At 36.5% G+C, this 22621-nt stretch overlaps 1 protein-coding gene across 9 annotated transcripts in view; it reads left to right on the top strand.

Annotated features, from left to right (window-relative positions):
• LOC129723978 (nucleolysin TIAR) overlaps positions 1–22621 on the top strand; it is a 1146678-nt gene that overhangs the window by 948944 nt on the left and 175113 nt on the right. For all 9 annotated transcript variants that reach the window (XM_055678526.1, XM_055678553.1, XM_055678581.1 and 6 more), the window contains one exon: positions 1598–1685. In XM_055678526.1, coding sequence (XP_055534501.1) covers positions 1598–1685 — 88 coding nt within the window. The remainder of the gene's footprint in view (positions 1–1597; positions 1686–22621) is intronic.

A 22621-nucleotide genomic window follows, 5' to 3' on the forward strand; every position in this document is an offset into this window, starting at 1 on the left:
AAAGACTATTCAACACTTTACCTGCTTCGATCAATATATATGGCCTCAACATGATTTAAATGTGGTATCGTACTATCTGAACGTTCCCGGCATCGCTCGTGATTAAATTGTTCGAAATTAAGAGTCATTGCTTTTATTTCACTATTTCTTATGTACTAACATTACGTAAAATTTAATATTTTATACTTTAATTACAACATCAATATTTTAGAACCCAAAGAGTGGATAATCATTCATTGGATTTAAGCATTCATGTAAATCTATTTTTACAAATCATAAGTTTGAATGAGAAAGGCTGAGTCTGACCGCTAGGTGGATTAATTTAGGTTTTAAGAAGAAATGTCCCATTTAGTGCGACAAAAAACTAAATGGATCAAGCGTTAATTTAAAAAAGACATGGAACATAATTTTTTGAGTTCAGCTTTAGTTAATTTTACGCCACCGTAAGATCAAGAGCTGGCATCAAAGCAAGTAGAAACATGAGAAGTTAAATTTTTATTTGTTGAAAAAATATCGCAATCAATTGGTGTCAACAGCCTGCTGAACCTCAAGGAAGTAACATGCGACGGTTGCATTTTATGATTTTTCCTGCTTACACAATGGTTAGATTTTGAACAGTAAATAGTAAAAAAAACGAAACACTCGTTAATTTCTATGATACATTTCATGGATATATTTTTTGCGGTATTAATAACTCGCTCTTCGCCTGGTATGGAATATACATTGTGCTTAAAACTAAATGCAATTGAAGCCGTTCGGCAGTGTGCTGCTCCACTATCGTACGCCAGGTTTGGCACCTCGAACGGCATACGGCGAACCCTGGCATTCTGGCCAGGTTGTGGTTCCGTAATGGAAAAGCATAACCGGGCGCACCGAGCAATTCATCCACATTTATTATTTGTTATTGTTTAATCTAAATACAAATTGAACATATCGTTGTTCGATTCATTTTTCGGCCTAATAGCTGCAATCCATGCGCTGTCGTTCTCTCGGGCCAGGAGGTGTGCTTTGTACCATTCTCGCGTGTGTCTATGTTTGAGCGAAAGTGTACTGTTTCCTTTGCCGACCGTCAATTGAATGAATTGGGAACCAATAACAACTAGGGGGAAAAAAAGCACAAATGATAACAAAAACCCATCGGAATGTGTTTTATTTTATTTTGCCGTGTTACCCACAAACATCGGTTAACTTGTTTTATTTACTGTGGGCTCCGTTATCCCTCACCTTCCGTGTGTCGACCATAATGAAAGTGCCTTTTATTCCGGTTTCGATGTTTTTCGGTACGACAAGAGCAGGAGCAAAAAAAATCCATTCTTCAACACCTTTTGAACCGTCCCTTATCAGACAGTCAATCGAAAGGATATTACGATACGCTTTTTCGCCTCCCACCCACTAGCCTGAAGGAACAACGCAAACGTAAACGTGGCTGCTGATGGGAAACCCATTTTTTCTCACTCGTGTTTCTCGTGTTGCTTGCTCACACATTCACACAAAGACAGCCAGACGATAGAGATTAATTTAATTTATTTCTGACATCCTACCGCTGTCCTTATACTTGCTAACTTTTTTTTCCTCTTCTCTTTTTTCTCACTTGCAGAGCATTATCACATATTTGTCGGCGATCTCAGTCCGGAAATCGAAACGCAGACACTGAAAGATGCCTTCGCTCCATTTGGGGATATATCGTAAGTACCACTCGAACCGAATTTGCCACCTGGCCAGAAAGGGGCGAAGGGTAGGGTAGGAATCGACGCAAATTTCGATTTGCAAGAGGCGACTTTATGACGACCATAAAGAGCAGCTTCCGTTCAATTTCGGTCGGTTCGGCTGTCGGATATTGTGAAGAACTCGACATTGCGCTAGGGATTAAAGAATAATTTACGCTAGAAGCCTCCATCAATCGACGTTTTTCGTTCGTTCGTTCGCTCTGGCGCGACGGCCGGCTAAAAAATCAACAAAAAGAAAAGCAATCTCCAGCGCAAAATTAGCCTGGCCAAAATCAGAAGCGGATAATCAAATCCGGCTCGACGCTGAGACAGTAACGCAATCCGTTCCGGTACATTCTACACACACACACACAAATACACCTATATGACACATGTTTCCCGCTCATTAGGGGACCCGGGGATGGCAATTGATCTTGTGCCAAGCATCTCAAATCGTGCCCAGATTTCGGTCCGAGTGCAAAAACAACAACAGCAAACCCTCGACTCTTCCAATCAAGGCGGGTGGAATTCCGTTTCCGTTTTTATTATTGAATTAGTTTTCATCACACTTATCATCCTCGTGCTCTACAACACATTTTGGCGTGCAACAACCTTCTCCCTATAAACACGTGTTCGTTCGAGTGCGACACGGGATTTAGTATTGCTCTGGGTTTTGCCCATTGTTCTTCATCTGCGAAGTAGATGAAAACGACAGCCACAGCCACCAGTCATCCCACACGTAAGAAGATGGATGGCAGCGAATTATTTTCGAAGACGGTGTCGCACGCCAACTGTCTGTGGTAACCTGGTTACCTCTAATTTCTGGCAGCGAATATATGAGAAATTTGCTTATCTTCTGGGAACCGTCAAACGGAAAAAGCAAACGGGGATTATCCTGGTTTTCGCAATCACTTTTAAAGGATGACGAACCATGACAAGGCAAAATAAAGTGCGGGTGGTCAGGGGGATGACAGACAACCAATGAAACAAAAGAACGACGACGATATTCATACCCCGCAAAAAGGTTCGATGTTTACACTCTCCCGGTATGCTGCTGTGTTTGTGAATCGGTACTATGTGTGTGAACCTTTGCCGCCCGTCATTCACATCAACAAATGAATGCTGATTTATCAACCAAAATCGCAAGCAAATAAGGGGCGGTTTCTCCCTCCCGCCCCCGGGTTTTCAAGATAAACAAGAAAATTGAGTTTCGTAAAACTAAATGAAACTCCATCCGTCAGGCAATGGCCAGGCCACCGTCACGGGAATCCAAGTAGGTGACGATGTCGAGTGTGTGTGTGTGTGTGTGTGTGCTACCGTTCCACAAAGGGCGCTTCAGAATTGCTCATCGTTCGGTTGGATTATGTGGGGGGATTACTGACAACAATTAGCCTCTCGGATGCTTTGTCTGATAATGGAATTATGGCAAGCTCTCTTCGTTATCAGAGTAGGCCAATTCAGAAGGTTTAATATACACCTCTGATGGTTGCCTAGAGAGGTGAAAGAATGACAGGGGGAGACGATTTGCATTTTTCTTCGAAATAGTGCTTTACAAGAAAAAATCTTCTTGTATGGTTTTTGATAGGGTGTAATGATGTGGAAACAATTAAAAACATCATAACTTTTGGAAACGTGAAAAATGACCTTTTGTCCAATTTCGATTGTCTCCAATTGGAATGAAATATTGCACTCGTACTTTGGTTGGCAAACTGGATACTTTACACGCAGCGAAATTTTTTTAAGATGAAGAGTAGTTTTCTTTAAGCGCGTATGTAATTTGGCACACACTTTATTCTAAGTATTGTAACTCAGAAACAGTTTTTAGATTCAACACCAAATTTCAAAATTTAAAAAAAATGAATTTAATTTTCTTGGATTTTTTAGTAAAACATATAATTTCACGAAGGTAGAAAACTTCAATTTGAATATAATTTTTAAAAATAATTGTACTCCAGTGGTGTGGAATCATGGTCATTTAAAATCAATTTTATCAAGATTTCACAACAATACAAAAGCTAATCCGCAACAGGGGATCAAAGTAAGCGTGCAGCGCAAGTAGACGTCTGTTTTCGCTTCTGAGTTTTTTAGGGAAATTAATTGATTATGGAAGACAAACCGACTGAATATCGAAAGTGTAAAATTGAATCCTCTTTTTTCGATAATTTCAAGTACGTATAGGTTAAAAAGAAACAAGTGGAATCATTATATCAATACTTTTCCCTGAAATTAAGCTGAAGTACTATGAACTCTTGTAGGTTCCATTTGTCCCAATCCACTCATATTAGAGTACGGCGAGCATATGTTGCAGTAGTTTTTCATATAATTAAAGTGCAAACTGTTCTGTGTTAAGAGATAGAGGAATAGTTTATTTGGCAAAGTTCTAGAACATACCAAAATATGAAACTTTGCTGAACAAACAAAATTCCTATCTTCATTGAGTACTGAGTTACAGAGTGTTTTATATAAAAGTAACTTAGGAGTTAGGTTTTTGTACTTAACTTGTATTTTTCTCAAATCAAGCACACACATTCGTACGTGGCCCCAACAGCTTTTTTATGTAAACGAAATCAGTTCAGTTTCATATTCCTTTCCGCTTGCTCTTGGCTGCTTGCTGGTTCACTATAAATAGAGAATATACGTGATTTAATCGCTCATTAGTGGCGAATGACCGGTGCGGTTAAAATCCCTAAAAAAAGTCAATCACTCATTTTTATTTAGGTAGCCTTGGTGGGCAGACACAGCATTGTGATGAGTTCTTCTGGATGGTAAGACCGCATCGCATTCAGTTGCTTTGTCTTGAAGTATCATGCACAGGATTATCGAGTTGTGACCAGGCTTTCGAATAGTACAACCTTGTTTTACTGCCCTCTCATAGTATTTTTTCTGTTGCGATTGCGATAGCTACCCACGCTAACAGTAAAAAAATGTAATTCGTGTGTTGATTGGGCGTTATTTGTAAGATGTCTTCGAATCGTATGTTTCAATTTATCTATGCTTGTTGCTGGAAAACCACAAAAACTCACAAAAAGCATATTTCAACAATAAAACGTAATTTCTTAAACTTTATTTTGAAATATCTCACAAATAGATGCATACAAAAAGTTAGTTGCCAAAAATTTTATGAGTTGAAATTATTATTGCAATCATATTACACCAATGGCATTTGGTTACTCTCAAGGATGTTGAAATTAAAAAAAATCTTTGTTACATAATTATTCATAAAATGTTTTTTCCTACATTTTTTCATATCTAGGACTTATTTTCATAAGTTTGGGAATAATGTGGAACTTTATAAAAAATAGTTTGAGGAGAAAATTTTATCCCGTTTTTTTCTAAATTTCTTGAAATAAATTCAAAATAACTTGAAAATGGATGCATTTCGAAAGTTATTTCATAAAAGCTTTCCAATTTGAAATGACCATTTTAAATGTTTAAAATATTTGTTAAATACTAAAGATTGAAAAAATGTCAAAATTTATTATTTTTTTCCAAATTCGATATTCCATAACAAAAAATATTTTTCATTTTTCCATCCTGGACAATTTATCAGAAATTGTATTAGAATATTATAACTATAATAAGATTCTTGAAAAGAAAATTGAAATATATGTTTTTTGTGTAAATTGAAATTTAGTTATTATTTAGAGTAAGTTGTTTTTGATCAAAATATGTGAATATATTTTTAAAAAGCACTACCAGTTCCCAACAATACGTTTTCAGATAGATTTTATGTACAGTCAATACAACTAATACATTGTTAAAGTTATCGAAAAAAACATGCTAAAATGTGCTATAACTTTGTAAGGAAAAGTCCTGGAGATGTGTGGTCTTCAATAAAAACGTGTGTTTTATATGCCCAAATGCTTCTTTAGAACAATGTTTTCTAGTAAAACGTAGCTAACAAAAGTTAAGTGCAAAAAATTAAATCTTAAGTAACTTTTACAGAAAATACTCTGTAACTCTGTACCCAATGAAGATAGAAATTTTGTTTGTTCAGCAAAGTTTCATATTTTTGCACGTTCTTAAACTTTGCCGGATAAACCATTCCTCTATCTCTTAACATAAAAAAGTCAGTATTTTTGATATATGAAAACCTTCTGTAACATATATTTTCCGTACTCTGATATGGGTGGATTGGGAACCTAGAGGAGTTTATAGTACTTTAGCTTAACTTCAAGGAAAAGTATTGACATCATGATTCCACCTGCCCCTTTTTAACCTATACGTTCTTGAAGTTATCGAAAAAATAAGCTAAAATATGATATAACTTTGTAAGGATAAGTCCTGGAGATATATGACCTTTGGCAAAAACGTGTGTTGTGTGTGCCCTAACAGTTCTTCTGAACAATACTTTCGTGTAAAATGCAACTAACAAAAGTTAAGTACATAAGAACTAACTTTTAAGTAAGTTCCATGTAATAACTATACTTTATAACTTTGTACCGAGAGAAGATAGAATTTTCATTTGTTCAACAAAGTTTAATATTTTCAAATCTTCTACAACTTTGCTGAACAAACTATTCTTCTATCTCTTAACAAAAAAAAGTTAATTTTTTATTTTTAGTATAGTAAGATTTTCATACTTTTTGACAATTTGCTATTATGCGGGTCAAACAAACAAACGATTGTTCCGAAGACACATTTAAGCTAGGATGAGGGTAAAAGGCGCTATGGAATTAAGTTCCACTTTTTACCTTATTGGACCACTGTGCAATGGTTTCTGAGCTGAAATGCTACGAACAAAACCGGTGCAAAAGTGCATACACCCTTTCACTAACTGGGAAAAATAATTAAATTGCTCAACCAAACACGTGTGCAAAGTTGCATTCAAATCAACGAAGGATTATTAAATTTTCACGAGCTCGCATTTCTCTCAATAGTACACACATTTGTGCGAGGCCTCAGCAGTTGATATGTTGTTTTGAAACGGATCCAGTGTCTGAAGAGCTCATTTGATAACATCAGTTTAAATTTTTCTGTTATAAATTTACAAAATGGTCGCTAAAAAATAAAGGCAGTCACGAGTCGATTTTAACACGGTTCGTTTTTTTTTCGCGTTTCCTTTTTATCACTCTCAAATTTATCTAGCAAAGCATTTCGGTTTTATCACGTTTCTGAGAGATATGAAAAATAGTATAAAAACACGAATTATTTAACCTAGCGGTGCCATCTAGCAGCGTAGAATTGTCAGCAAGATTTAAGGAAATCGCTACTTCTAAGGAAAAGTTCTTCAATTGCCTGATTATTTATGAATTGACTGTCGATCAAATTTTCAACTGGAAAGTTACGGTCTTCAGAAAATTTAAAGGCCAAGGACTTTTGATTGATGAGCGATTCAGTGTAGTATTCTGTCGCTACGTAGCATTGGTGTGAACGCAATTCTTCATATTTTAACCTTAACTTATCCCGTGATTTTTACTCTCTAGAAAACTGCGGTCTTCAGCGAAGTTGGTCGGAAGATCAAGGGCTTCTAAAAGGTGGAAAGATAGCTACGGAATACCATCACGAAAAGCTTGGTATTTTGATCCATTACATCCTCCTCGAAAACTGTGGCCTTCAGCAAAGTTTGCCACATGACCTTCTGAAAAAGTTTCCTAAAGATCGCAGCAGATAAGTGATGTTCAGAGTGTTCAAAGCTACATGCACACAAGCACCGCTTTGCGGTCAAATTCAAAAATAAACGGTGTATCAAATAAAACTTCGTGACCCTTTGAACAACTTTGCTGAAGACGACAACTTTCCAAATGGTCCCATCCAAAACTACATGACTTTAGCGCCACGTTGCAGTCAAATTTCGAACAAACTGTGCACCAAATAAAACCCCTTACGAGTTTCAGAACAACTTCTCAACAATTTTTATTTCTAAGTATTTTTTTTTTCAATTGTAGAATTTTTATAAAGCACGAAATAGTTGTCTATAACTTTGCAGAAGGCACTACACTAATCAGGCAAACAGTTTGAACACTAGAAATGTTTTTTTATCATTTTTTAACTAATTTTGTTTTCTTAAGATGTATATTTTTCTGGACCGATAAAAATATTTTCTATGATCTTGCTTTTTAGGTAACAAATTTTTTGAAAGAAGGAGAATTTTAGCTGCTTTTCAAGTAGAATACCATGATCTTTGGACACCAAAATATTGATATCATTGAATACTAAAATTGTAAAATCCCAAAATCTTAAAATCCTCATAACCTCAAAATCTTAAGTTTTAAAATCTGAAGTTCCTCAAATAATAATCTTTAGCTTTAATAGTAATATTCTGGAGAAAACTTTCTTCTGCAAAGTTGTTACATATGATAGAGCGCCAATTGTAAATTATCATTATTTCGTTATTATTTCTTCTGAAACTAAAAAAATACCTTCATTTTGATCCAAATAGCTCGAAAATCGATTAACTGATTCAATAGTTATGAATTTATGAAAATAAAAAACATCGAATAAAGCCGTTTTTCATGGTCATCCTATTCGGAGCTGGTCATCCTAATTTTCCAACGAAAAAATACGGGTTTAGTTATTTTCAACAAAGATCCATCCCTGCAATTTTGGGCACAATTGCAGCACTTTGAATCACCAATTCCGAAATACGGTTACCATAAAAACAGCTTTATTTGATGTATTTTTTTTTTTTTCAAAACTTCATAACTTTTAAATCGGTTGATCAATTTTCGATCTATTTGGATCAAATTAATGGTAATTATTCCTAGTTTTGGAAGAAAATACCCAAAAATAAATTTGCCTCAAAAAGAATGACGAACAAACAAAATACTTTCGATGTCAGCATTGTTCATTGTTGTTATAAAAAACCTCTAAAAGCTGTTCAAACACAGTTTCAAAAGATAAGATTAAAGATAAAAGAGTTAAATACTTGATTTCATCGGAAATTTGGTTTCTGGACCATTGTGCATTGTACATTGGAATTTGGTTATTCTCAAAGAGGTTTTTTTATTTAACATTTATTCGACACGGCACACAATCAAACATGCTGAAATTAAAAAACTTCGCTGCAACATTATTTTTAAGTAAAAATTTATCTTACATTTCTCCATCCAGGACTTTTCATCATAAGTTTGGGAGAAATAATTACTATTATTAATTTACTTAAGGGCTTTAACTTTGAGTCATTCGTCACTCAAGTTTGGGAATAATGTAAAATTCCATTTAAAATTATTTTAAGGAGAAAATTTGATCTTTTTCGATATAATGCATTTTCTTATTTTCTTAAAATAATTTCAAACTAACTTGAAAATGGATGCATTCTTTTATTTCTTATAGGCATTTTGATTTGAACTCTCACTCTCAATTATAACACACACACATTTGTGCGTGGCCCCAGCAGCCTTCTTGTAATATGTTGATTTGAATCGGATTCACTTTATGATAATATAAGTTCTAATTTTTCTATTCTAAATTTACCAAATTGTTACAAAATATTAAATATCTCAATGGGTAAAGTAAAGCCTTGGTGCTACATTCCGATTCGGAACTCAACTTCGCGGCCAACTGTTAAGTGTACAAGACAATTGCGGGGCTAACGCTTGGATCCTACAAACATTAATAGTCTCTCCCAGGTTGAGACTCGAACTTATGACGACTGGCTTGCTAGGCCACCATCGTACCTCGAGACCAGCTGAGAGGAACATTGTTTAAAAATCTATTTTTCCATATATCAAAGTTAACAATGTTTACTACTAAAAAATATAAGTTTTGATCGAAAGTGTTACCAGATAGATTTTTGTTACATTTGAAAAACCAAATTAACATTTTTCAGCAAATATAGCCACTTTTATCTTAGATTTGATTGTTTCAAGGTGTTCCTTGGAAATTCTTACGTAAGAAACATTTATCACCCTGAGCCAATCTTGAGTTATAACTTTCTCACGAAATTCCTTCTACGTTACCTCATTAATTTTTCTTCTAATTTATAGACGCAAGACGTCCGAAAAGTACTGGTATAACCAAGGAATAAAAAAAAAACGTTAGTTTTGACTGGAAGTGTTGCCAGATAGATTATTTTTGTATTTCCCAACTAAATTTGTATTTCCGGCAAATTCAGCTAAATATTGTTTACAGTTTGATAGTTTTATCGTATTCCTCGAAAAATTTCACTTGAAAAACACATCACTCTGAAGTACACTGAGGTCTTTTTTTACGCGGTTTTTTTAAATAACGCGGATTATATTTACGCGATTTGGAAGATTATTTTTACGCGGTATTAAACAAGTTTAGTATAAGTCAATTCAATAAAGTAAATATCAATCGTATGGTTCATGACAGTAAGATATTCTGTTTTATTAATCTAAATAATGCATATTTTCAATATATTTGCTGTTATTATCAAAAAATAGGCAATTTCCGTTGATTTGGGAAGAAGGAACGAAAATACATAAATAAGTGTACAACGATACGAGTCAGAGTCGTTGCGATTCACTTCCTATGAGGAACGAAAGCTTAAACATGTGGCAAAATTATATAAAAAAGGTATTGTCATGTTTTTCAATGAGTTTTCATTTAAGAAGCACTATAAACTTATTTTGTGTGTTTCATTACCATTCTTATATCATTTTTCAAGTTTATATTTACTTACGTGCCATTATTTTTAATCGCATCTTATTATTGAACGGAGTTTTTTTTACGCGATTATTTAAAATTACACGGTTTTTTTCATACGCGGATTTTTTCAACGCGGTACAACCAACGGCGTAAAAAAAGACCCCAGTGTAATATGATATAACATTTTTATGAAAAAGGTTTTGATTTTTTTCAATTATCATCGTTACCTCGGGGTGATTCGTGTTTCTTAATTGAAATATTCCGAGAAATACGTTGAAACTGTTAAATTCGAAATAAATATAGCTGCATGTTGATGTTGATTTAGATTTTAATCACAGAATTAATCTATCTGGCAACACTTTCGGCCAAAAATAATATTTTTTCTGGGTTATTTGGTACATTTGCTTCAAAAATCACCTACCAGTATTTTTCGGACTTCTTACGTCTATAAATTGTAAGAAAAATTATTAAAAACATGTTAAACTATTTTCATAGAAATGTCATAACTCGCGATTGGCTCATACTACCGCGGGATAATAAGTGTTTCTTACGTGAAATTTTTCAAGGGACACTGTGAAATTATCAAACTTAAAATAAAACCAGCTACATTTGCTGAATAATGTAAATTTAGTATTCAAATACAAAAATAATCTATCTGGCAACACTTCCGCTCAAAACTCATAAAACTCTGGATCCCCTAGTTTGTTCTCATAAAAAATCATCTGTCAGTATTTTTCGTACATTTTACGAGTAAGAAAAAAAAAATTAGAGATTTCAAAATCCTTGATGGGCGTGTCCAGGTGGTATGGACACTTTGTATGGAACTTCCCATATCCTGAAAATTTAACTCTATAGAGATCTGTATTATATTAACAAAAACTACATATTGTTAGCGACTCACTGATGCTTGTTGAACCTGGTAAAATTAAAATAAACAAAATTATTTTTTTGAAATATTCTTCCATACTAAAGTGGTAAAGATTTATTAAATTCGATCAAATGTTATGTAAGCGACAAATTAGAAGACTCGCAGAGCAAACGAAACATTTCTTTGTCATCTTCTATCCGCAATGTTATGGCAAGAGGTAACATTACCTACTTCGAAAAAAAAATATTTCGGGGTGCTGAGAAGCGATTCTGTTCTAAAAATTTTTTGCGTTATTTTGAATTGCTTATTTTAAATATAAAATTGAGCATTTCATGATTTGCAAGATATAAAAATTCATTCTCACCGGGCTGCCAACGTCGTGGCGTTAGTCCTCTTCGTAGGTATTCAAGACAATCACCTTGGTTTTCTCCAGTAGCAATTTTGTTCATCGGTACATCGCTATTCGATTCAATCGAATTTGCAGGGTCGTAACAAAGGAGGCAGAGTCCCGTTTATCTCATGCTGTGATTCAATTCGCGGTAGGTCGAATTCACCGTTTGCTGTGTAGTGAAAATTATGCACGTTGGTGGTGGAGTATCTGTTAATCTGGCAGTTGTAATACAAGAGTATTTTGTTGTAGAAATCTAACAGATAATAATAAAACGAGAATCATCCCGCGAATTGAACAAGCTTTTATTCGGAGTCACTATTACCTAGGAAAGTATTCTACCAAACATTCAAGCTGTTTTCCTTCCAAAGAAAACGGGAAAGTAGGCACAATTTGAATAACTCCCCCCTTTGTAAAAACTGAAACCAATCGTCGTTTCAAGAACTATCACATATTTCCAGTAGAAGCAGATGATATAGATTTTTCACATCTCAATACTAGTTAAAGATTCAAATGTGAAATATTAAACACACATTCCTAGACACCTATGCTTTGAGTAGTTTTGGTCGTCCTCTTAATAACCACGTAGCTTAGAAACGATCCTTCACATCTGAATTACTCTATTAAACCCCGCAATAAAAAAATCGAACAACATTCCACCCTGCTTCTACTCACACTAGAAGAATAAAAAAAGCAGAAGATTACACATCACCTAGGACTAACGACTGAGGTGATGATCCAAGCAGGCCAACGCGACAAAGTCGCGGGGGTCACCCCTAAATAGAACCGGCGCTCGGTGATGCATTCAAACGATATCAACCTGTTTCCAGGTCGACAATACCAATAGCAACCGGGCGTTGGCAGTGTTTGCGCGTATGCAGCGAGTTTGCCTACTTGATGGTTTAACTAAACATAAAGTATATTTGCTTTCATCCCGAATGCGTTCCCGGCCAAAAAAAAAACAAAACCCGGAAAGAGAGGCATGAAATTCCACAGCCTGTTACGGTTTTTTCTTTCGGCAACCATCGGCTCTGCTTCCTTCTTTCCTTAGCTGCTGCTGGTTGGTGCCCTAGGCTCCAAAACAAGCTCCACACACTGGCACTAGTTCCAGTTTCCGGTTTCACGTTCGGAATGTGATATTTGCGTTTGCCAGGGAGTTGAAGAGAGGGAAAAGTGCCCAGAAAAATAGCTTGGTCGTGTGCACATTCGCTCAATGGAATGCTCGCCTGTTGGTAGTGTTTATTTTTTTTTTTTTGCTTTTTCAAAAAGTCTCTGTGCTCGTTTTCACATTTTCGGTTGAGTACGTTGCTTGATGTGCCGGAATGCATATCCGGCTATCGCTTTCTCGTTGTTCACCGTCGTGCCATCAGCATGGCCTGTCCTTGCTTGGCATCAGGTAAGCATTTTCCAACCCTTCCGACATGGCTGCCGAAGGCGACTCCGACCGATCTATGCACTTCCGTTCCGAGCCAGAGAGTAAAACTATGCAGGGAAATGGATTGTTGAATCTCACAATCAGCCCGGAAGGAATGTTGATTGTTGGCAGATATCGGTTCGAATTGGGAAAATGCATTTTCCACCCCGGCAATAGTGAACTGGACGGCACTGATTACAATAACAATTTTCAATTACGGCTACCGGACTCGGACTCCGACTCACCTGTATTCAAAACGAGTCCTCGATTGGCCGGAGGTATTGCAAACTTTGAAAATTAACCAAAGTCTACGCAAAATTGTGCTCGCATTTTCCCGAGAGCTTTCAAATCGTAGCCAACGAACCGAAACTGCACGCTATTTATTATTCTCCGCAAACAAAACCAATAAACAAATTCTTCGTGTAGAGAGCATGATGCAAAAAAAAATGAAATAAAAGCCTCGTACACCAAATGGAAGAAATCTCACAGATTAATTTGCATAACAATAACGAGAAATATTTTATATGTGGCTACCGTCGAACTGCAGATAGTCCTGCCTTGCGACCGAAAGAATGCGCGTAAAAACGGTCCCTCCCTCCCACATTTCTCGATCCCGTGTGCCGGATCGTACATTGAAAATTAGCTCTACTTTTTCACATGCAGAGCCTCGTTACTGAAGAGAATGTAGGAGGGTAACAGAAGGTAAAAGCCCCAAAAGCAATCTGCAGAATTTTCCACATGAGCTCCATTTCATGCGAGTTGGGTTTGTTGGATAAACATTAAAAAATTTTCCTTATTTATATCAAAACTTTTACCTGTAACAGCACCGCCAAGAATTGCTTCTTACCGAGGCTAGGGTAGTGCACGAGAAAAAAAAACGAAGTATCGCTCTAGAAACAGTTGCTGAGACGTAGGCATGGAGGTTAAGAAGGATCAAGTAACAGCACGAGTGCTTCGAGCTGCGGCATCGCCACCGCCGCAGTGGTCTCAAAGGCGACATCGAAGCAAGCGTTGACAATAAAGATGACTGTGTAGTACAGTGGTGGCATCTGGCAGGGTATCGATTAACGGCTCATTAGTGCCAAGCCAAGCCAACCTCGGCCTTTTAAAACATCACTAAATAGAATACAACTTCTACCTCCTCGAAAAAAAAAACTAATTTCCAAACAACTTGCAACACTGCTTGCGGGTTAACTTCCGGCCCCAGCCCGCCTACCCTTTCCCTAAGAAAGAGTTCAAAAGTGGAGATTAAGTTCAAATCCAATTACAATGAAAACATTCGGAGACCAACGCGACACTTTCCAGAGTGCCCGCGCTCGAGCCCGAGTCAGAGCCCGAACCGAGGCAGCAGCAGCTTTTCTGCCCACAAAGTCGAAATTTATTGTCCCTTGAGGTGGAATTTTCGACAGCAAAGATCGGTTTTACATGCACACGGTGGACCGATAAAAGAGTGGGGGAAGAAAAGAGAGTAAAAAATCACAGGGGGTTGTGTGCAAAGCCACGACCGCGAGGATGAAGTAAAATACTTTTACAAGAAAACCCGGCTGCTTGCGTGTCAGTCATTTTTTAATTTGTTGTTCAATTCAATATCGGATAAGATACCGATCACATCTCGGCGTTATCACTGACAGTGCGAATAAAGTATTCCTTGTGATAAAATAAACAGTGAAAAGCTGATTTAACACTCAAAACTAGACGGCTCATGTGTTGTCAAAATGAGTCAACTTTTCATTAAATGCATTTGCTAGTGCCCGCTATCGCACAGAGGCTGCATTTCACTAAAGTTCCTCACTGCATCAGCTGCTATCGATGCTAAACCCGCTACAACTGCTACGCTATTCGTAGCCATGCTAATGTTTTGGCTGCTATACGCTGCTATTGGTATCCGCTGTCCCTGCATTAGCTGGCTCAGCTACTATCGATGCTGAGATCCGCTGCAACTAGTGCACTATCCATTGTCATGCCACAGCTGTGGCCGCTATCCGCCTGGTAGAAGACTGCTGTTGTCGCTGTCTAGAGCTATCATGAGAGGCTTCAACTGAAACAGGCTCTTATATAGGGATAAAAAACCTATCGATAGTAGTAGGAAATCATCGATAACTATCGATAGCCATTTCAGTCGATATTTCCCATCCTTACTCTTATACAGACAATTAGCAAATCTAAAATGACAAGGTTTATGATTCTGTCGACCGTGCTTGGGAAGCAATCATATTAACGATTAATCAGATCAGTTGAATTTTGCGCTTCAACAAGGATTGACCATTCTCAATAATATAGTTGCTTGTCATGATTTGGACTTGATAATTTTTGAATTTTAATTATGCGAAAAATTATTTTTATGCTGATAATTAAAGCTTTTCGGATGTTGTGCTCATGACTGAAGGAAAAGATAATTCAGTACGCTCTGAGACACGGAGATGAAACCAAATTTATATCTGTTCCAAATTTCTTGGAAGTGTAAATTGATTTAAGAGAAAATATTAATTCTTTAATTAGGTTTTTATTTCATCCTGAAAAGGACAATTTTTTGTGTAGTTCAATGTCTGATAAGATGCCGATCAAAACTTTGCATTATTACTGGCAGAGCAAATAAAGTATTCCTTGGGGGAAAATAAACACTAAAAAGCTTTCCAGAACGTTCTTTTCATTGGATGCATTTGCTAGTGTGCCTGCAATCGCTCAGAGACAGCATTTCACTAAAATGCCACACTGCATCAGCTGGCCCTGCTTTTATAGATGCTGAGACCAACGTCAACCGCTGCGCTATCCCCGTTGCCACAGTAGTGGACGCTTCCGTTGCCATTGGTATCCGCTGCCTTGCATCACCTGGCCCTGCTATCGATGCTGAGATGCGCTCCGCTATCCGTTGCCATACCACAGCTGTGGCCGTTGTCCGCTGCACTGCTACTGCTGTTGTATCCACTGCTGCTGCTAAGGGAGGACTGCTGTTGTTGCAGTCCAGAATTATAATGAACGGTTTCGGGTGAAACAGGCTCTTATACAGGTCGGACTCGATTATCAGGAACATCAAAAAAAATTTCATTCCGGATAATCGAGTTTTCCAGATAATCGAATCACACAAAAAATACTGAAATTTTGCGATTAGCGCACATAAAATAAATATTTCTTTCCTTTTTTATTTGTACGATGCAGTGGCGTAACCAGAAGTTACTTCCGAGGCGAAAGGGGGAAAAATCTTAAGAATCAAAAAAATTATAAATTGGACATTGATTATTTTCACTCGATTCGGACATGTCTCAAACATGCCGGAAGTGACTTAAATGGTAAAGACAAAATTCCGGAATAAAAATTGAAAACGGACACCAAAAAATAAAATTCCGGATAATCGAGTATAAAATTCCGGATAATCGAATTCCGGATAATCGAGTCTCCGGATAATCGAGTCTGACCTGTATAGGCCAAATAGCACATTTCAAATGGCAAGGTCTATGATTCTGTCGACCGTGCTTGGGAAGCAATCATATAACGACCAATCAGAGGCCGAAGTTTTCGTTTTGACAAGGCTTGACTATTTTCGATAGTACAATAGTTTGAAAAATAAAATTACAATTATCTGCATTTGGGAAGAATCTTAGAAGATTTTCCAATCTATTGCTGCAAGAAAGAAGGAAATCCATCGAATACTAACCGATTTATTAGCATTTGAAATTGGACATATTTTTCACTTTTTTCGGTTTTAGATTTTCATTTCACATCCCTATGTAGCCGAACTTCCTGAGAGAAGTATTCTACTTCAAAAAAAACTAGTCACAGCAGGAGAAAAGTTTTTCAAATCTGTCGAGGACTTTCTACGGTGTGTGGCCACGACTACGACCACGGCCACTCCTGTTGAGGCAAGAAATATGTTAAATACGTTGATTTAAAGCTAACTTTTGCTCTTTCTTGATTTCGGTGTAAGGGTTTTTCGTTACCTCAACCCGTACTTCCGTACTTTGATCCGTAAGCCGAAAATAGACCACAAAAGGCTTCGCACCCGGATTGCCTTCGAACGGAATCTGGCAAAAAAAAATCCAAATCCCGGTAGATCACAACTTTCAACGCAAGCCTTGCCTTACTGTAGAAGTAGTAGTAGTAGTAGGGCAAAACTGCAGGAAATGGAATTATGAAAAGTGGTTTAATTTTCCTTTCCGAGTTGTTTTTTTGTGTGTATGTGTGTGTGTTTGTGGGGCGAAAGACCCTTCCGCCCGTTTGCCATCATTTTCCGTTGTCGGATTTGTCGAATACACGGGTTATACCCGGTTTGGCATTAGGTCAGGTCAGGCTAGGAACAGAACAGGTGGGTAAATAAATTTACATGTTAAACGGATTTCTTCCATACTTTTGGGGGGATATTTTGTGTCTAGAAATTCTGGCTTCCGCTGCTGCCGGACCTATTCTACCCTCTGGGTCAGGGTGACACAAACCGGGGACAGGATGTTTTTGGAGATCAGATTCAGGAAGCTTTTTTTTTTCTTGATAGAATTTACGACGATAAATCTTAATAGCATATTGATTGCTAGGTAATTGGTAATATGTGCGGGGAGATTTGCTGAGGCTAAGTTTGCTGGTAGTTCGGGAAATTTGAATGCAAATTGGAGTTCGCGGTAACGCGAGTCCAAACGTGATCGGAATAATGGTTTAACCTATCCTTTTAACGTATTATTAGACCATTAACAGGTCCTTTTTACCTTACAATGTATTATTAGTGTATGTATATTTCAAAATGGTGGTCAAAACAGTTTATTATTGATTTATGCTTTCCAATTATGAGTTTAAAATATATTTTTCAACCTTTGAAAATATTTTGCGGTCTTTGCATGGTAATTCAAAAAATACTCAGCTAATCGAAGCTTTTTAAAAGTCTACTTGCAACTTGATAGCTAAAAATAATCCGGTCACTTCTAGTCTATTTAAAGAAATTATTACAATTTCGATTTAATGGTTTCAGACCTTTCTAGACTTTTTTGACAATCTCAATATTTGTCTTTCACACAAAAGCACAAACTTAGCATAGACTATTACAGATTTGGCTCAAAGTTTGGAATAATTATTTGTCTAGTGTCACTTTGGAAAAATCCCGATATTATTTCTTTTTCTTGCGATTTAAAGACATAAGACGTCTGAGAAACACATTTTCAACAAAAAAAAACCAATCCATACATAAAAAAAATTATATTTCAACTACAAGTGTTGCCAGATAGATTATTTTTGAATTTTGAAAACTGTTTATTTGGATTTTCCATCAGGAACATTTTAAGTATCTCTTCGCACACGACAATAAAAATCATCAGTCATCTCTATTTCTGCTCCTCTCATCCCACAGAGTGCAATATTTTCTTGCACACGCACAGCGTTTTTGTTCTTTGTGCCGCTTCGAAACCATCAAGGGCTCCAAACGCTTTACAAAGGGGGCATACGTTTATTAGCCAACTCAATTTCAAGTGTAAAAAATCACCTTTGAATTTAACCACAACGACTTTTTTCCCTATTTGTTTCTAAAAGTATCTCGACCAGCCATGTTTGAGGAGGCACGTGACTCCCCTCCCCTAGAGCTGCCGATGCAAACAACACGTTTTCAATATTTTCGTTAAGCTAACAAATCTTTAATTGAAAAATCTAGTGCTGGATTTAACAGGGAAGATAAACTAGTAAAAATGTTGTAAAAGCAGAAAACACTTTTTTTTTGCATTACCAGAAAAACCTCAACCATCTTTTCTTGGATTGTTAAGGTGAAGCCTCATTGAATCCAAAAATGGCCAACTTCGAGTCACCACGTCGAATTTTCAAAAGCACAAGACTCGGAAATACTCATTGCGTTCCCTATGAAAATTCTATTTCATGTTTGCTTCACCACAGCAAACATAAAATAGCATTTTCACAGGGAACTATTTCCGAGTCTTGTGCTTTTGAAAGTGGTGAAAGTGGTCGGATTCGATGAGGTTTCACCTTAATGGACATTGTCGAATAAACCAGATTATTTGATGGAAATTAAACATTTTAAAACTGTTTTCGTAAAAATGTTAAAAACATAAATCCACCAAACTGCCCGCAGTTCCGGCCCATCGAAAGAATTTGGGTAATAATAAAGGCTTAAGACAAGGGGGAAAACGGCTCGGGACGTGACTCAGATGACCAAAATGTGAAATCAAATGTGCCGAAACAGTTGACTCCGGAGGTGTGCAGCGTTTGATGGGAGTATTGAAGAAGAAGGTTCGAACTTTCATTAGAAACGAAGATGAATGATTTGTAGTGATATTTTTTTTCTCAAAGTATAGTGAATTAACTTTGTTTTAGTGTATTAAACTTGTTTGTACGTCAATCCGTTACCGAGATTCGCGATTTATTTATTATTAACATTTCTGCAACAGAATACTCTAATACGGCTGCCAGATTAACAGGTTCTCCAGCACCCACTCGCATATTTTTCATTACACAGCAGACGATGAATTCAACCTACCGCGAATTGAAGTCATGCTGGAGATGAACGGAACTTTGTCTTTCTCTTGACTTTTCCTAGTTGTCATGACCAGACCATTTAACTTTCAAGTTCGATTGAACGGAATACCGATGTAACGATGATCAAAACTGCTACAAGAGAAATCACGGGTGGTTGTCTTAAGCACCTACGGAGAGGACGCTACAACGTTGGCGGCGCGATGTTGGTAATAGAATGAAGTTTCTTACCTGGCAAATCATGAAATGTGCAGTTCTATATTGATAACAAGCATTAAAAATGGCGCAAAAAATCCATAGAAAAGAATTGCTAAGAATTAAACGACTTGTCTGGTGTCAGCATTTTGACAACAGCAATTTCGCTTCATAGCACCCCAAAATCATTATTTCGGGATATCTAACCTCCATTGAAAAGTTTCTTGCTCTCAAAAACCTCAAGATGACAAATCTTGTTCCATGTTCTTGATTAGTTCTCGAGTTTCACAGAAAATTGCGTTTTATTTGTGTAAGAACCTCCCTTTTCAGAGAAGGGAAGAGTGTTGAACCACCATAAAAACATTTCTAGCCTCCAAAAAAACTCCACATGCCAAATTAAATTCCATTTGCTTAATTAGTCCTCGAGTTCTGCAGAAATTTGTTTCAGAGTAGGAAGGGGTATTATATCATCGTAGGAACACTTTTGGCTCTCAAAAACCTGTGTTGAATTTGGTCAAATTTGCTTGATTTGTTTCCGAACTATGCAGAAATATGTGTTTTATTTGTAGGGTTGCCATCCTTTCTAGAAGAGGCAGGGGTGTCAATCTACTCCAAAAATATTTCTTGCTCGCGTTAGCCAAATTTGGTTTCGTTTGGTTTGATTAGATGTATTGAAACCCTCCTTTTTGAAGGAGGTCTGCCATAAAACTGCCACAAAAATATTTCTTGCTTTTAAAAACATCCACATGTCAAATTTGGTTCCATTTGTTAAATTAGTTCTGGAGTCATGCAGAAATTTTTGTTTCATTTTTATGAGAGGAGGCAGGGGTCTCAAACTATCATTGGAACCCTCACTGACCCCAAAAATCCCAACACACAAATTTTCATGCCGCTCGGCTTAGCCGTTTTCAAGTCAATATGGATCAGACAGACAAACTGAACTTCATTTTTATATGTATAGATTTAAGTCCTTCAAATGTATGGCGGAAGCTCAATGAAATCTTCGATTCTTTTTAACTTTTTGAACAGTTGATTTCAAGAATCTAGACACAAATCATACTTCTGTTGAAGCTATCGCTGAACATACTGATGAACTAATCTTCCAAAATAATCGAAAGGGAAGAGTGGGTGACCTGTTTATTTACCTCAACGAAGTTATCAAAAACTATGCCGAGTGCCTCAAGGGAGCAGCATCGGTCCTTGATCATTTTTTATTTTAATTAATAACCTAGGAAACATAAAGATCAATGGAACATCAAAGCTCTTTGTAGATGACATAGTAGTATACAAACAACAGAAATCAATTTTTCGCGCTGTTATAGAATATTTTGATAAAAATTACCTTGCTCTGAAACTTACTAAAACATTCTGATCCATGTGTTAGAAAGTTATTCAATGATAAAGCGTCTTCTTTTAAGCACTTAGGGCTACGCTTAGATTCCCGTCTTTGATGGGATTTTCATCTTTCGGGTGAGTTTTCTAGCTATTTTATCATTCTTGATTCTAGGAAAACTAGGAATCGCATAATTGTTTATCATTTCCCTAAAGCCATTTTTAGTTATGATACTAATCTGATGATGTTTTTATAGTATATCCCACACAAAGTTTTGTGTATCACTATTATTTCATTACTAAATATCATACTTGAAACGTCCGACTCTTACACTTTGTACACTTAGAAAAAATCAACATGGTCAAAGATTCGATTCAATGATGTTTCAACTTTCGTGGTTTGAAACCGATTTATTTCATTACAAACAATATTTGAAGTTGTTTACTTCTGGAGTTTCATGACTAAAAATGACTTTTAGATTTGAAAATTTTAATATCATGGTATTCCAAGATTTTGAGATTTCAAAACTATAGGATGTTAGGTCCTTAGAATTTCAGCATTCAAAGATGTTGCCTTTTTCAGGATTTAAGGACTTATGAATTTTACACCTTTAAGATTATCAGATTCCAGGAGCCTGAGACTCTACGGATTTCAGATTTTGGGATTTCAAGTTTTCTTGATTTAGAATTTCGAGAATTGAGGATTAAAAGATTAAAATATTTTGGAGTATTCTAGTATTTTGGAGATTATAAACTTTGTTTGCAGGATTGAAGGATTTGAGAACGGCGGAATTTTAGGGTTTTGCGATTACAGGATTTTAGAATTTCAGATTAAATTCTGGCATTTCGAAATCTTAGGAATTTATTATTTAGGATTTTGGGATTTAAGGGTTTTAAAATGCAATTCGAAAGGAATTTGTGGTTTATGGTCTTGCGATATTTGAATTTTACGATTTTGGATTTTCGGGATTTTTATTTTAGGCTTCCACCGTTCAATAATCCACAAAAGATTCAAGATTTTCTGATTTGGAGATTTGTAGAATTTTAGTGTTTGAGGACATTGTTGAATCGACATACTAAATAAACTAATACCTTTAGGTTTGTCTGATTCCAGAAGTAATTTATTCAGTGTAACTTAGTCTTTTATATCAAATTACCGTACAAGGTTCAAGAGCGATTACTAAAATGTTCCAAATGTTGCTACGCATCTCTGTACAGACCTGTACAGCGCGCAACTCGGCTATACTATTTTTCATGCTTTTGTTGAGTCCTGCCACCTTTCATTAGGGCGGTTCATCATTATTAGGGTGGTGAAGAAATTGTTAACCCAACATTTCCTCTCAATTTCGTAATTGTAGACTTGTCGTCATCCTCTCGAACGTAGTCCTTGGTAATAGCTTGGTGAGAATGTCCGCAAGTTGATCTTCGCTCCTAATGTATTGGATCTTCATCTTCTTGGACTTGATTATTTTTCGAACATATATGTATATTTTATGTCGATAGGCTTCGCTCGCATGGCGCTTCAGCAATCCGAATATATAGAATGTTAAAATTCAAACAACGGATTTGTGATTTAGGGTTTTTGCGATATTTGAATTTGAAAGGATTCCCGATTTTTGGGATTTTGGGGACACCAGATCTCACAGGAATGGTTGAATAGCTATAATCTTTTATTGTTTCCGGTATAACTCTCTTGTGCCCAGTGCCGC

The sequence above is a fragment of the Wyeomyia smithii genome, chromosome 1 (assembly GCF_029784165.1).
Source record: "Wyeomyia smithii strain HCP4-BCI-WySm-NY-G18 chromosome 1, ASM2978416v1, whole genome shotgun sequence".
In the NCBI taxonomy this organism is placed as follows: domain Eukaryota; kingdom Metazoa; phylum Arthropoda; class Insecta; order Diptera; family Culicidae; genus Wyeomyia; species Wyeomyia smithii.